Source organism: Nicotiana sylvestris, chromosome 9 (genome assembly GCF_000393655.2).
Source record: "Nicotiana sylvestris chromosome 9, ASM39365v2, whole genome shotgun sequence".
NCBI lineage: Eukaryota > Viridiplantae > Streptophyta > Magnoliopsida > Solanales > Solanaceae > Nicotiana > Nicotiana sylvestris.
This window is the reverse complement of record NC_091065.1, coordinates 70872216-70888923: the sequence shown is the minus strand read 5'-3', so window position 1 is coordinate 70888923 and position 16708 is coordinate 70872216. Positions and strand designations below refer to the sequence as shown.

At 34.8% G+C, this 16708-nt stretch overlaps 1 protein-coding gene across 1 annotated transcript; it reads right to left on the bottom strand.

The window, feature by feature from the left end:
* Positions 1-1709: 1709 nt before the first annotated feature.
* On the bottom strand, positions 1710-2057 carry LOC138877733 (secreted RxLR effector protein 161-like). The gene has a single exon (XM_070157364.1). It carries the CDS (start codon positions 2055-2057, stop codon positions 1710-1712), a length of 348 nt encoding a protein of 115 aa, XP_070013465.1.
* Between the last annotated feature and the right edge of the window lie 14651 nt (positions 2058-16708).

The window sequence follows — 16708 nt, the reverse complement described above, 5'->3', positions numbered from 1 at the left end:
TCTCAGACAGGTCAGATCCACAAAGGCTAGGATGAGAAGCAGAAGGTTTGGGCTTGGAGTCTGGATGGGCAGTCTTGACATCACTCTCCTGTTTCTTGACCCATGAACCCTTCACACACACACACCCCATACTTGTAAAGGCTCTAGAGTTATATGATTTTGAAACTGTAGTAAAGGAGTATGCAGAGAGGGAAATGTTGTGGGCTTCCAGAATGTGAGTAATGGCCATTCCATAGGGTAGACTAGTGGGATCTTCAGCACTTTTAATCATGAAATTGATAATCGAGGAGGACAACTTGATTTTGAGTTTGGTCCCAAGACAGTAGACCAGAAAAGTATCTCATAGAGAGAAGGTTGAGAAAGAGCCAGTACGGGGAAGCAGAGTGGTTGCCATAATGTAAGCTAGAACACGGGTTTCAAAACTAACATCACTAGGACCAAGTTGGTTTGGAAGGGATTCAGATGGACACTCAGCAATACATCTTTTGGCTTGATCAAAAGAAATTTCAAAATCATCGGGCTAGGAATTTTTAAATAACATAGGGAAACCAGAACACTTGCACTGAAAGATTGAATCAAACAAGGAACAGTCAAGAACAATATGCTTTCTTAGTACTAAGGCCTCCAACTTATCAGACCTACTAGAACGAAGATTAGCATAGAACATTCGCACTAGAGGTTCATAAACTTTAGGAGGAGGAACAGAAAAGAACTTGGACCACCCTTGGTAAACAAAAAGGTCCTTAACCTTACAATTTAGGGCTTCTATGTCATCAAGGTCGACTACCCTCCCATGCGCAATAGGCTTGTCTAATAGGGCAAAAAAAAGGTCCCTGTTAGGAGAATCCCAGAATTTGAGTTCCGAATTTAGGGAACTAGAGAGGTCAACTTTTGATTTCTTTAGAGTGGAGGAGACATGGGGTCTTCCATGGGTCTTTTACCCAGGGATTTTTCTCCTAAGGGTTGAGAATGATCGGAGAATTCCGCCTGAGAAGAGGCAAATCCCTCAGAGTGATCAGACCCTAGGTTTACCTATTCAAGGGGTTGATAAGGGGCTTTTCCTTTTGAGCGGGTACTCTTTCTAGTGGATGCAGAAGGAGTTTTGGATTGTTTAGCCATTAAAGGAGGTTGGTGGAGAAGCAAGATTTCGGAGAAGGGGTATGAGGGCGATAGAGACAATGGAGATTGATATGAGAAGACAACATAAAAAGGGGTTTACTAACGGTTGAGTACAGAAAAGGAAAAGGCGTTAGTTGATCAGACGCGATGATTGATTTTCCTTTTTGAGTTCTGTGACTGATGTGAAAAGAGAAGGAAAAGGAGGGAAAACGGAGGCGTAATTAATGCGGAAAAAATATGGACTATTCTATATAAGATTAAATAATGACCCAAAGGTCCTATTATTCGCTATTAATGCAAATAATGCCAAAAAGTTTTCTAAGTGAACAAAATCTTTCTTCTAGTAATGGTTTGGTAAAGATATCCACTAGTTGATCAGCTGTCCCTACAAAAGATATTTCTATATTGCCCTTAAGAATATGATCTCTAATGAAATGATGCTTGATATCTATATGCTTTGCCCTAGAATGATGAACAAGATTTTTTGAAAGACAAATAGCACTTGAATTATCATAGAAAATTTATATATGTTTAAAGGAAAGTTCATAATCACCCAGTTGATGGGACATCCACAGTAATTGTGTACATCATTATCCAATAGCAATGTATTCAGCTTCAGTGGTAGATAATGCAACTGATTCTTGTTTTTTACTGTTCCAGGATATCAATGTCTTTCCTAGTAATTGACATGTACCACTTGTGCTCTTTCTATCTTCCTTATCACCTGCAAGGTCAGCATCTGAAAAACCTTCTAATTTAAAAGAGTTAGAGCGAGGATACCATAGTCCATGGGAGACAGTCCCAATAAGATATCGAATGATTCTCTTTACTGCAGTCAAATGAGATTCTTTAGGAGCTGACTGAAACTTGGTACATTTACACACACTGAACATAATATTTGGTTGACTTGCAGTCAGATATAGTAATAAGTTAATCATTCCACTATACTTAGTTTAATCAACATGGATTCCCTGTTCATCTTTGTCTAGACTTGTTGAAGGACTCATTGGTGTGCCAATGGATTTTGCATTGCTCATGCCAAATTTTTGAATCAGTTCCTTTGTGTATTTGGTCTGACATATAAAGGTTCCTTCTTCAGATTGTTGAATTTGAAGTCCAAGGAAGAATGTTAACTCTCCCATCATGCTCATTTCGAATTCACTTTGCATAAGATTTGAAAATTCCTTGCACATAAGAGGGTTAGCACTACCAAATATAATATCATCAACATAAATCTGAATAATGAGATTACCTTCTGATGATCTTTTAATAAACAAGGTAGTGTCTACTTTACCTCTTGTGAAGCCATGATCAATTAGAAAAGAACTAAGTCTACCATACCATGCTCGTGGAGCTTGCTTCAGTCCATATAATGCCTTAGTGAGTTTATATACATAGGGAAATTTTGAATCTACAAACCCAGGCGATTGTTTCACATATACTTCTTCAATAAATTTGTTCAAAAATGCACTTTTGACGTCCATCTGAAACAACCTAAATCCTTTAAATGATGCATATGCCAGAAGGATTCGTATAGACTCCAAACGAGCTACCGGGGCAAAAATTTCGTCATAGTCGACTCCTTCCTGTTGTGAATATCCCTGAGCAACTAATCTGGCTTTATTCCTTACGACCTTTCCATCCTCGTTCAATTTATTTCTAAAGACCCACTTTGTTCCAATTACAGAAACATTTTCAGGTTTGGGTATCAGTTTCCCCACTTGATTTTTACCAAACTGATCTAACTCTTCCTGCATTGCTTGTACCCAACTTGAATCTTTTAGAGCTTCCTCTATCTTTTTTAGTTCAACCTGTGAGATTAATGCTACATTTTCTTTCTTTTTGAGAGCTCCCCTGGTTTTCATTCCTTCATTAAGATCCCCTATGATGAATTTTTGAGGATATTCAGGTTCGCTTCTCAATTCATTTGGATGCACCACATTAGTAGTCGACTCGATCGGATGATCTGGTTAACTGCTGCTGATTTCATTAGTTGACTCCATCGTAGCAGATTTATCAGTTGACTCTTGAGGTTTGCTTTTCTCCTGAGTTTCTTGAGCTTGATCTTAATCACCTACAGTAATTCCTTTCTCGACCAAGGGGTTATTTTCGTCGAATATAACATATACAGATTCTTCCACACATAAGGTGCGTTTATTATAGACTCTAAAAGATCTACTATTTAATGAGTAGCCCAGAAAAATACCTTCATCACTTCTTGGATCGAATTTTCAAGGTTGTCCTTACCGTTATTGTGAATAAAATACTTACTTCCGAAGGGATGAAAGTAACTGATATTAGGACATTTACCTTTCCATAGTTCATAAGGAGTCTTCTTCAGAATGGGCCTTATGAGACATCGATTGCGAATGTAACATGCTGTACTCATACCTTCTGCCCAAAAGTGATTTGGTAGTGAATGATCTAGCAACATGGTTCTTGCCATGTCTTGGAGGGTTCTGTTTTTCCTCTCAACAACCCCATTTTGCTGTGGTGATCGTGTTGCAGAGAAATTATGAGTGTATCCCTGATCATTACAGAAGTCTTCAAAAGCTCTACTTTTAAATTCTCCTCCATGATCACTCTGAATTGTTGAAATCAGATATCTATTTTCTCTTTCAACCTTTTTGCAGAAAATCTCAAAATTTCTTAATGCTTCATCTTTATGAGACAAGAAAATTACCCAAGTGAAACGTGAATAATTATCAACAATAACAAAAGCATATCTTTTTTCTCCTATACTAGCAGTTCTAGTAGGCCCAAATAAGTCCATATGAAGCAATTGCAAAGGTTTAGAAGTAGATACAATATCTTTATTTTTGAAAGAGTTTCTGGTTTGCTTACCTATTTGATATGCATTACAGATATGAGTTCTAGAAAAATTTAGTTTGGGTAGACTAATAATTAACTCATGTTTGGACAATTTTTCTATCTAGTGCATGCTTGCATGATCAAGTTTTCTATGTCATAACCATGGATCATCAGACATAGATGTTAAGCAAATATGACCATCTATCTTTTCAAAACCATCAAGGATATAAACATTTCCATACCTTTTTCTTGGGAGGACTATTTTACCTGTCTCGTCTTCAATAGCACAACCTGTTTTCTTAAAATTTACCTTATATCCTGAGTCGCATAGTTGACTTATGCTCAGAAGATTGTAGTTGAGTCCATCGACGAGATAAATTTCAGTGATGTCACAGTTGTTATTGAAGAGAATTGTTCCAGTGCCAATTATCTTTCCCTTTGAGTCATCCCCAAACTTAACGCTTCCTCCATCAATTTTTGTAACTTCTTTGAACAGGTTTTTATCACATGTCATGTGACTGGAACACGCACTATCTAAGTACCATTTTCCTTTGCGGCTTATTCTGTGGTGTTCCTGCAAAATATAGTGATTACTTTTTTTTAGGTACCCAAGCTTGCTTGGGTCCTGGAGGGTTAGTATTACTAGATTCAGAATTATTTTTTGATTTCCAAACTCATCCTGAAACATTTGCTTTACGAAAGTGACAAAACGAATATTTATGTCCACTTTTGTTATAGTAGTGACACGTAACTCCTGACCCACTTTTAGGTCTTTCATTAGTGTTAGTACTAGTGGATTTTGTTCTAGCTGGTCCTTTTCCAGTTGACTTGTAAGTTGCCTGGTTTGACCTGACAGAACTATGACTGGTGGATTTGCGCATGCCATTGAGTTGCATTTGCAATTCCTCAAACTCTTCTTGAAGTACTTCTTTTTTGATTTCACATACTTCATGTTTGAGTTTCCAGTCTTTAACTTCTTTATTGAGTCTCTTAAGTTCATTCATCATTTTTTGAGACTTTTTCAAAGTTAAATCAAGAATATCCTGTAATTTATTGTATCTTTCATAGTTATAAGATCTTACCTCACTTGTTTCACCTCGTTCCATGAAACAGTTCTCATTGTTATCTTTGCATTCATCATCTGAAATGTCCTCATCTGTCCAACATCCTGAGGATTTGTTCATCTCATTTTCCAGAATCGTCATGAAGCAAAGATTTGCTATTTCCTCGTGTTCTGAACTATCTTCATCGCTCCAACTTCCAAAAGATTTTTTTTTGTTAAAGCCTCTGGAAATTTTTCTTTTTAGATCTGGACACTCAGCTTGAATGTGTCCAAATCTTCCACACTCATAGCATTTTCCATCATTCTTGTCCTGTTCGTTGTATTGCATGGATCACCTGTATGGAATTCTTTCTTTTCTCATATTCCTGAATGTTCTCATTAAGCCATCTATGTTTCTTGATAGCATAACAATCTCTTCTTGTAGAGCTTCAGGATTATCATCGATTTCATTTTCAGCAATTTTGGTTGAGGCTTTGAATGCGACTATTTTCTTTTTTTCTTCTTGACTAGTTTTCTTGAGATGTGTCTTTTCAAAGGCTATGAGTTCTCCTCGTAGTTCATCATAGGATAACTTATTTGGATCCTGAGATTCAAGTGTGACTACGTTGGTCTGCCAAGTGGTTGGTAAGCTTCTAAGAATCTTTCTGACTTGATCGCCACTCGTATAAGGTTTGTCAAGTGCTTTTAGATCGCTAATTATTTTGTTGAATCTGGCAAACATCTCTTCAATCGACTCTCCTTCTTTCATTGAAAAGAGTTCGTAATCATGAACCAACATGTTGATATGTGTTTCCTTTACTTTGTTGGTTCCTTCGTATGTGACCTCAAGCTTGTCCCATATTTCTTTGGCTGTGTCACAGCTAGAGATTTTCTCATATTCTTCACCACTTATGGCATTATAAAGCAGGTTTCTCGCTTTATTGTTAATTTGTACCACTTCTATTTGCTTTTTTGTGTATGAATCTATATCTTCAGGATCAGCAAGTAGTGGGGTAGCGGCTGGCAGTGGATAGTTCCCCTTTTTGATGACTCTCCAAACTTTAACATCGTATGCCTTGGCATAGATCTCCATACGCACTTTCCAGTGAGAGAAATATTGTCCATTGAAGTATGGTGGTCTAACTTGTGAAGTTCCTTCCTGGAAGAGAGCTCCTATGATAACTTGATTTGTCATGATCTTTTCTCACAAGCTGTTAAGCAAAAGAAAAATATGAGCCTTGCTCTAATACCAATTAAAAGTACAAGAGGGGGGTGAATTGTACATTTTAAAACCTAATCTCTGTTAGTTGACCCATTTTTCAATTAGTCGACTAGATGCAATAAGCTAGCAGTTGTAATAACAGAATATAAGATGCTAAAAGTAAATGCAAGAATTAAAGACACCGAAATTTTTATACTGGTTTGGATTAAATGTGAATCCTAGTTCAGTCCCCTTGGGTTGCAAGGGAGTTCTCTTTTGTGAATGTGTTTCTTCGAGTACAATGGAAATGACGTGATAGCTCAGTTCCTATATCACTCATCTCTTTGATACAATGCCTCACCAGTGTTGTTCTCTCTTTCTTCTGTAACTTGTTATACAACAGGTCTTAGAGAGCTACAATGTTTGTTTGCAGTAGAACAAAGAGAGGGTGTTTGGTTCGATCAAAGTATGTCTAGCTAAGGTGAGATTACAGGTTTAAATACTTAGAGAGAGAGGCTTGATTTCTGGAAAGATTTTGCCAACCCAAGAGATTTGATCCTTGGAAAGAGTTTGATTCTTTCCAAGAATAAAGTTGTTCTTCAACGGCTCTGTTGGAATCTTGATCTTCTATATTTAGACACTTGATTGAATCTTCAGTGAGATCTTGATTTATCTGATTCCTTGAGTTTAGCTATAATTGATCCCATCTGTATCTTCTGTGATTTCGTCTTCCTTTAATCGCGTCCCTTGATTTTCATCAGTATCTTTAGGATTGAATGTGTCAGTATCTTTAGGATTGATTGCTTCCTTTAACTGCGCCTATATTCTGTCAATCTCCATACGTTCCTTCGTCAATCCAAGAGTTCCTACACAAGAGGCAAATATATTATTTTCATCATTAAAATTAGATCTAACACTATAATCCCTTGGTAGCCAAATTATTCATGTCTCGTTCACTTTGGTATTTTCAAATATCCAGCATTCTCACCTTTTCCGTTACACACTTTGTTCTAGTTTTTGAGACCTACTCCCTCTTGTTTACAATAAGTGATCAATTTACTTTTTTATTTTGGTCCAAAATAAGTGTCCATTTTATATAATCAAGAAAAAATTCAATTTGTTTTTACAAAATTATCCTTATGTGCATATCCCTAAAAAGTATTTTTTACTCATATTAAATATTTAACTAAGGGTAGTTTAGTCATACTAGGTATTTTTGTATAGAATTTAGTATTTTCTTAATGGGCGTGCCAAAAACAAATTGGTCACTTATTGTGGACCGGAGGAAGTAAATAACTAAAGATCAATTTAATAATAAAAATAAATTTAATGTAGAAGATAATAAATTAATGTCAAAATAGTGAAAGTAGTAAAACTAAATTAGTAGTTTATAGGAGTATTAATTTGAATCATTGAAAGGAAAAGGCTTTATTTCTAGAAATAGCATGTGTTATATTTTAGGACCGACTAAACTAGAGACAAGACTAATAGCCTATTTGGCCAAGCTTCTTTTTGGTCAAAAGTGCTTTTTTTTTGCCAAAAGCATTTTTGGTCAAAAATTGAGGTGTTTGGCCAAACTTTTGAAAGGAAAAAAGTGCTTTTGAGGAGAAGCAGAAACAGTTTTGGAGAAGCAAAAAAAGTAACTTCTCTCCAAAAGCACTTTTTTGAGAAGCACTTTTGAGAAAAATATACTTAGAAGCAGTTTTTTAAAGCTTGGTCAAACACTAATTGCTGCTCAGAAGTGGTTTTCAAACTAATTAGCCAAACACAAACTGCTTCTCACCAAAAGTACTTTTGAGAAAAGCACTTTTGAAAAAAAACACTTCTTAAAATAAGTTGATTTTTGCAGCTTGGCCAAACAGGCTATAATACTCCAGAGGTAAGGCATGGATCAATAAATGTCTGAGGAACAATAAATGTCTAAAGGAGATGAAATTGATTCCTTCATTGAATTTAAAAAAAAAAAGTTGATTAGAATTTAATGCAATTAACCTTAAACGTTTATTTCGCATTTAAAGTTTAATTATGACAGAATTATAAGCCTGAATACTATGAGGGGAAAATATCAATATTATATCATCTAAAATATCTACATATTGAAATTCACTATGAAAGGCGATAAATATTAACATGATAAGACAGATTCATGTGTTACTCCTCTTCAATTCTATATTGTATCTGATTGGAGACAAGAGTTTAACATATTCATTGACTTGTATATTAAATTAATAAACTGGATGAAAATATTAAAATAATAGTTGAAAATTAGTTTGATAGAGAACATATATAGTATATCAAAATTTTAAATAATAATTTGAATTATTGAAAGTAAATATCTCAAAGTAGAAAATCTTGGCTGCTTAGAGAGTTTCTTGTCATCCTTTTGACTGCAAAATACAATGTGAACCATAGAAATGCGCACAAATATCTGCATATTGAAATTCACTCACTCGCTTCGTATGAAAGGCGATAAATTCTTGATAAAATTTATTCACATCTTTGGTTTGCAGTTTCTGGCTGATTCGTTATGGCCAACAATAAGAGTGAAGCAGTACAAGCAAATTGACATCATACAGTTTTTGGCTTAGAATTTAGACTTCAAGTTGAAAACATGATTTGAATTGTACTCAAGTGAAGTTTTTTTTATTCGAGCATGTTTGACAAAAAAAATTGTTTACTAGTTTCTTTTTTCGTATTTACAAATCTTTTGCAAAGTTTTTCCATTTCAAAAATACTCTTTTCCACAATTTGAACTATTGTCCAAACGCTATGAAAATCACAACTCAACTTCCACAAAAGTATGGTCCTGTGACAAGGACAACTATTGGTCTTGTGTTTCTACTCTGGTCTCTCCACTTGCCACCTACTATACTGAAAATGACAAAACCCCTCAAGGCCTAATAATCCCAATTACATACTAGTATTATACCTCCTTTATATGTACTCTGATGGATCGTCTCAAAACAAGTCTCACAAGAATTATATAGATGTTAGGTTCATTGGATTAAAATGGAATATATATATATATATATATATATATATATATATATATATATATATATATATATATATATATATATTTTTGGTTTTTCAACTTCTGATAAATTTTAACCTCGACTTAAAAGGACTTTGAGAGAAGAGTTTTGTATACGGACATCTTTACTGTTTTGGTGTATCCCACTTTGAATGTGCTATATAAAAATAATATCACAATTGTGATAAAAAATAGTCCCAGAATTACTAATTCCGAAATCAAAATCTTAACCAATAGTGAAACAAAATAATCTCGTAGTTTATCCTAAGGGTGTTTATCGGGCGGGCTGGGACGGGCTAAACGGGAAAAATCCCAGCCCGTTCGGTTAGCAGGTGGGCTGTTAGCGGGCTGTTATAGGGCTGGGATTTTTCGAGTTTTCGTGGGCCCGTACGGGTTAGGGCTCACACGGGCTCGGGCTCGGGCGGGCCGGGCTCAATTTTTTTTTTTAATTTAAATTTTATTTTTCTTATTCAATGTTATTGATAGTTAAGTATTTGCAAACTTTTAAGGATTAGAATTAAACTTTGAAGTTTAAAGTTTAAAGTTTTAAATTTGAAATTTGTATTTTATAATTATAAAATTGAAATTGAAAAGTAAGTGGCTACAAAAAATTATTTAATAAGAGTATAAGACCAATAGGCAAATGTAAGGAACAAACTCCGAAGGCTTTCATTTATATTTTTAATATTTCAAATTAATTTGCAAGTTCTTTTTGATTTTTTTTTATTTTTGAACTTGCAAATTAAAACTTAAAAGTTTACAATAATTATAAAAAATAAGAAATAGTACATCACATGCTTTGCATCATTTTTGTAAGTTCTTCCACGTCAACATGAGGTTCTTGATTTCCGGGATTGGTTGAATCGGAACCATAAACCATTATATCTCCAATTTCTTGGTCCTCCTCTTCATCTACCTCGTCATGCCCTTGATTTCGTCGTTCTGATCTTATCCAATCTCTGAAGCACACTAGAATTTCCAAAGCGTTGCTGCCCAATGAATGACGGGTATCTCCTAGCTGCTGCCTTGCTTGGCTAAATGCTCTCTCTGATGCGACTGTTGAAATCAGCACATTTAGCACGTCTCGTGCCATGGCCGAAAGAACAGGAAATTGATTTGAGTTGCTCCTCCACAAACTCAGCGGTAGAAAATCCTTTGTGAGGGGCTCTGGCGACTTTTGCAAGTAGAATTGTAGTTCATCAATATTTCTGCTACTGGTTTGTTGATGCTCTCCTAGTGTAGACCAAATCTGATAATCTTGAACACAATCATCATCATCCATAGTTGTTCCAGATGTTGAAGGATTAGTTGAAGGAATATTTGCATCTACAACCGAAGAAGCATCAACAATGTTAGCATAATAATTATATAAAGTTTGTAAATGTGTGTGTAGCTCAGAAATACAAGTGTCAATATCAGGAGTTTCAGTTGGGCCAACATCCATATAAGTATATAAAGCTCTAATTAATTGGCGACACTTTATCATTTTGACAGTAGGGTTTAAAATAGCACCAATTAGGTAAATATAGGAAATTGGGTAGAAATATTTTTTAAACTTATCTAGCATAGATTCAACAACAATAGCATATCCTTCTTTCTGCTTCAAATTATGTAGTAAAAGAGAAATTTCAGCAATATGAACTAAACTATTTGAAATGGTAGGATAATAAGCTCCAGAAAACTCAAGTGTAGCCACATAATTTTTTTGTAAAAATTGTATAACATCATGAATGACTTCCCAAGTTCTAGATGTTAACAAACGGTTAGGATCGGTACAATGAGAATTAGCAACTTCAGTTATAGGCATTCTATATTTATAACAACATCTTAAGAACAAATAAGTATAATTCCACCTAGTAACTATTTCTTCAGGCATGAGTCTTGGTTTTAGTCCATAGTGTACACATTTTTCCTTAAATGCATTTAATCTAGCACTTCTATTATTTCCTTGAATTACACCAACAGCTCTCCTAATTAAAGTAATTTCATCTCTAAATAATTCAAGGCCACTCTTCACAATCAAGTTATAAATATGACATGCACATCTAACATGAAATATTTCAGGAATTGGTGGGTGTAGATGCAATTTTAATATTGTAATAGCAGCAGTGTTGTTAGAAGCATTATCAAATGACATACACAAAACTTTTTCTGCAAGATTATAAAATATAGCAACTTCATGTATAGTATTACTTATAAATGCACCAGTATGACTTTGATCTTCATCATATTTAAAAGCAATAATACGTTTTTGCATACAAAAATTATCATCTATCCAATGGCATGTAACAGTCAAATAATCATTTCCATTAACAACACGACCAATATCAGAAGTAAGAGAAACTTTACAAGGAAGACTTGCGAACAAATAACGTATATATGTCTGATATTGTCCAAAAAGCCTAAAGATATCAACTCTACAAGTACTTCTAGGAATACCTTTAAACATAGGGTTATAAATTCTTTGAATATAAGTAACAAGATACGGTGAAGAAGCAAAACTAAGAGGTAAACAACCTAAAACAATCATTTTAGCTAATTCTTCCCGATCTTTCTTAATATCGTATTTCCCAAATAACCCACCAGTACTCGGGTTAAGTCTTTGTTGCCTAGATAACTCATCTACTCCCCATTCAAGAGAGTGTTTCTCTTCCATATGCCTACGAAGTTGACCTGTTCCCCCTCCTTTACCGGGCTCATGTTTATAATGTTCACAACAAATTTTACATTTTACATATTTTTTTTATCTTCTAGTCTTTCAAAAAACATCCAACACTTACTTCTTAATCGTCGATTCTTCTTAATAGGGAGAGGAGACCTACTTGTTGCACCTGCACCCGTAACATTTTGAGTTTGACTAGCATTACCAGGTGTAGGTGGTGGTGTGTCAAGATTATCGGGTGATTGAATATCTTCTAACAAAGCATCTAAATCATCATCTACACCATAATTTTCTTGCATTCGCTCATAATCTACATTTAAATTTTCAGGTGAACTTTCAGAAATATGTGTAAAGCTACTAGAAGAACCAACACCACCTCTTGTTCTTTTTGAAGTTTTCTTACTACCGCCTCTAGTGCACGCTTTTTTGGCCGCTCTAAGTAAATCCATTATATAAATTAAAGTAAGAAATTAAAGTAACAAATTAAAGTAAGAAATTAAATTAAGAAATTCAAGTAAGAAATTAAATTAAGAAACTAAATTAAGAAACTAATTAATAAAATAAGTGTACACCAAATAAGAGAAAGAGATGGAACGAGTGTACCAGGATTCCTTATGCCGCACTAATTTTGAATTTTTGATATCAAAATTCAAACTTCAATTGATAGACCGAAACTTGATAGTTGATAATACTTGAATACTTGATAATTGATACCGCACTTCACTTGAATAATTGATATTTGATAATAATAATTTTGTAATGGCTAAACTAAATAATTGATGAAACTTGAAATAATAAATAATTGAGAAATTGAGATTTGAGAATTTAAGAACTATAATATCAAGAGAGAATTGAGAGTTTGATACTTGAGAGAGAATTAGAGTAGTAGAGAGTGAATTTGTGAGAAAAAAATGAAGAAGGGGGGCTATTTATAGATTTGGGGTGGGAGGTCTATATAATTAATGGGGGGGGGGGGGGCGAAATTGGCCATTTCTGCAATTTCTGGCTGTTCCCCAACGGTTATTTCTGAATTTGACCGTTGGGAACGATCCAATTTAATTAAAAAAAAAAAAATTCAAACGGAAACCGGGCTGCTAAGGAAATTCGGGTTTAACGGGTTCGGGGCACCATTAATCTAAACGTGAACGTACACAACCCGGCCCCCGTCCCAACCCATCCCAACGTGAACAGTAGCGGGCTGAAAACGGGTCAACCCGGCCCGATAAACACCCATAGTTTATCCAGGAACTATATTATTCTTTATAGTCAATCAAAGTCCAAACGATCCCTTATTCTCCTGTAGTGAAGTGTCGTTCCATTAGCTAGTGCCTATTTTTACACTTGTAACCTTCATTTTAACTAGTTTAATATAATTAAACCCTACATAAGTGAAATTACACATAATTTTTGAAACAAACAAGGGTAAGCATTAATTCTAACGTTTCGAGTCATCTACAGAGCAGAAATAGAGAGCTTGTGGAAAGGTATCGCAATAGAAAAATTGTCACCGTAACTCACGACACTACCCTTGTGAGATTGGCACCGGTTATGTAACGGTATGTTTGGTCGTTTTGCTTTTTAGAATTTTATTTTTTTAAATAAGACTCTCCGTATGTGTTTTTACTGTTTTATAACTTACGGGGATGGTTAGTTCGGGATTTGAAAGAGTTCGGGTTGAAATCGGAATACTTGGTTCCTTAAGTTGGCCTTAAAAGGCTAAGTTTGACTTCGTCAACATTTTGAGTAAATGACCTCGTAATCAGGATTTGACGGTTCCAATAAGTTCGTATGATAATTTTGGACTTGGGTGTATGCTAGGATCGGAATTTAGATGATCCGGGAGCGTTTCGGCACCTAATAGTGAAAGTTGGTTCTTTGAAGGTTTTTGAAGTTCTTTAAATTTGGTTTGGAGTAGGTTTTCATGATATCGAGGTCCAAATGGAATTTTGAGACCGGGAACAGTTCCATAATATCATTTAAGACTTGCACGCAAAATTTCGCGTCATTCGGGGTTGATTTGATATGAATCGGATGCGCAGAAGTATTTTTAGAAGTTTTTGAGTTCATGAGTTAATCCATGTATTTTGGCGTCCGATTCGTGGGTTTTTATGTTATTTCAAAGTTTCGATCGCTCGAGCGAGTTTGCATGATGTTGTTAGACTTGTGTGGGTATTTGGTGTGTTCGGGGATGAGAAAAACTTCAATTTTTTTGGTGTTTCTTGGCAACTGTTGCAGGTCTCGCAAATGCGAGAATTTGTTCACATTTGCGAATCTCGAATTTGCGAGGAAGGCTTCGCAATTGAAAGAAGCCTGAGCTGGGCAGTGTTCACATTTGCGACCTTGACAGTGTTTGCATTTGCGACCTTGGCAGTGAGAGCTTAGGTTCGCATTTGCGAATCAAGTGTCGCAAATGCGACATCTGCGACATGTACACAACTTATTAAATGCGGGACTTAGATCATTTAGTTCATTTCCTTTTATCTCTTGGGCGATTTTTGGAGCTTTTAGAAGAAAGTTTTCACCTAGCACTTTGAGGTAAGTAATTTCTGCAAAATACATAGATTATGAATAGATTAACATGTAAAAATTGGTGAAATTAAGGGTTCAGATAAAAAATATATGTTTTGGATAAAAATGAGATTTGACTACGAAATTGGTTATGAAATTTAGTAAAAATCATATATTTGAGTCCATGAGGTTATGGGTAACAAATTTCTTCAAAAATTTTCGAAATCTAGGCACGTAGGACCGGGGCTGAATTTTAGCGATTCTTCAAATAGGCCTAAAAATCACTTTGATAGTTAGGATATGAACTTTTGAGCATGTATTGATTATTTTATATAACATTTGACTAGTTTCGAGTCATTTGACACCAAATTTGGGGGTTTTAGCACAATCTTGGACCGGAAATTAGGCTTTAAGATGAGCTAAGTCTCTTTTCTAACCTTGTAAGAGGGAATTAACCCCATAAGTGAATTAATTAATATGTGTTTCTATTTGTGGGGAGCTACGTACGTACGAGGTGACGAGAGTCTGTACATAGCTACTAATTATGCTATTGTCCGGGTAGTCTAGGACCCATATCATGCTATACTTGAAATGGTTGCTCCTCTACTTGTTAATTTAATTGCTCAAGTCATATTGAAAATTGATAAAAGAATTGTAAAAGGTTAAATTTCACTTACTTGAAGTCATGAATGGAATACTTGACAGTTATTGAAAATTTGTGTTTCTTTAAAGTATTTTCTATTTGTGGAGCAGGCCGAACGCCTCGGTAGCAGATAGATGTCTCTATGGTTCGTATCGTTCGACCTTCAGCAATGCACATTTTAAATATTATTATGTTGGATCGGGTCGTACGACCTCGACATAATTTGCGCATGATAAATCTTTGGAACCAATTCTAATTGATATTGCTTCATTGGCTTGAGATATAAATTGCTAAATGATGAAAAATAAAGAATCCGGACTTAATATTTGTGAAAGGATTATTTACTATTTCATGTCATTGAGTTTTCAGCAATATTATTCATGTAATCCATGCTTAATTCACAATTTTGACATATTATTGTTAGTCCATAGTAAGTGTCAAAGTCGATCCCTCGTCACTACTTTTTCGAGGTTAGACTGGATACTTGTTGTTTATGTACTCAAGCTATACTTCTGCACTTAAATGTGCAAGATTTGAGACAGGTGCATTTGGATATCAGTTTGGCGCGCATACTTGATCCCGATTATGAGAGTACACGGTGAGCTGCCTTCTGAGTCGTGCATCAATCGAAGTCTTTCTTTTGTCTATTGTTCTGTCTATTCCATTTCAGACAGTAGAGTAGTAATCTTTTGTATATTCTACTAGTAGCCTATACACTTGTGACACCAGGTCTTGGCACACACTAGTAGACTTGTGGCTTTGACTTTTATTTCTATGGTTATGATTGCACTCAGCTACCTTCGTTTTAATTATCTTAAACCTGTTATTTGTTAAATCTTTTAAATTAAGGAAAGTCATTTGCTTGGAAAACCTATTAAAAAGGGAAGTCACAAGATCGTTCATTGTTGGCTTGCTTAACAACGGTGCTGACACTATGACGACCTATAATAAATTGGGTCGTGACATGTTAACACTTAAAACCATGTCTCTCGTACGCAACAATTCGTATCTTTAGTTAATTCTGATGCATACGTCTTTCATCAATGACTACGTACATGTGTGTCAAAGTTGACTACTTAACATATCGACAAAACTGGTGCACCACTCAAGTCGTCACCGCTTACGCTACGTTTGCTAGATCCCACTCACCAAAAACGTATCAGTCTCACCTTTCCTTTTTGGATAAAATGTTGAAGTAGATCACTTTATTTGTTGTCAACAAAAGAGGTCGATTATTTTATTCCGCTTACTGGGAACTTTCATATAATAATGTAAGATTAGAAAGATAAAAATAAGAATCTGACAACAAATGAATATCAAATAAAAATTAAAATAATACGGATCTAATTATTTTCTCTCAATGGATTAATATTAGTTTGAATGTTTGAAAGAATAACGCGGCCAATAATGGCCAAAATGGGTTAATATTAGTTTGTATATTATAATTGTTTGACCCAAAATTTAGATCTAGGTTTAAACAATTAGATTTTCTAATAGAGTAAAGTTAATCTTAGTTAATATTAATATCCAAAAGGTTGTCTAACTGATTTCGTAATGAAGTGTCACTAGTTTCATCAAATATCAATAAATATGTAGCAATAACAGTATTTAATGACTCAACAACTAAGAAGACAGTATTCAATGGTAATAAATGAAACATCGTGACATTTATGTAAGTAAATGCAAGT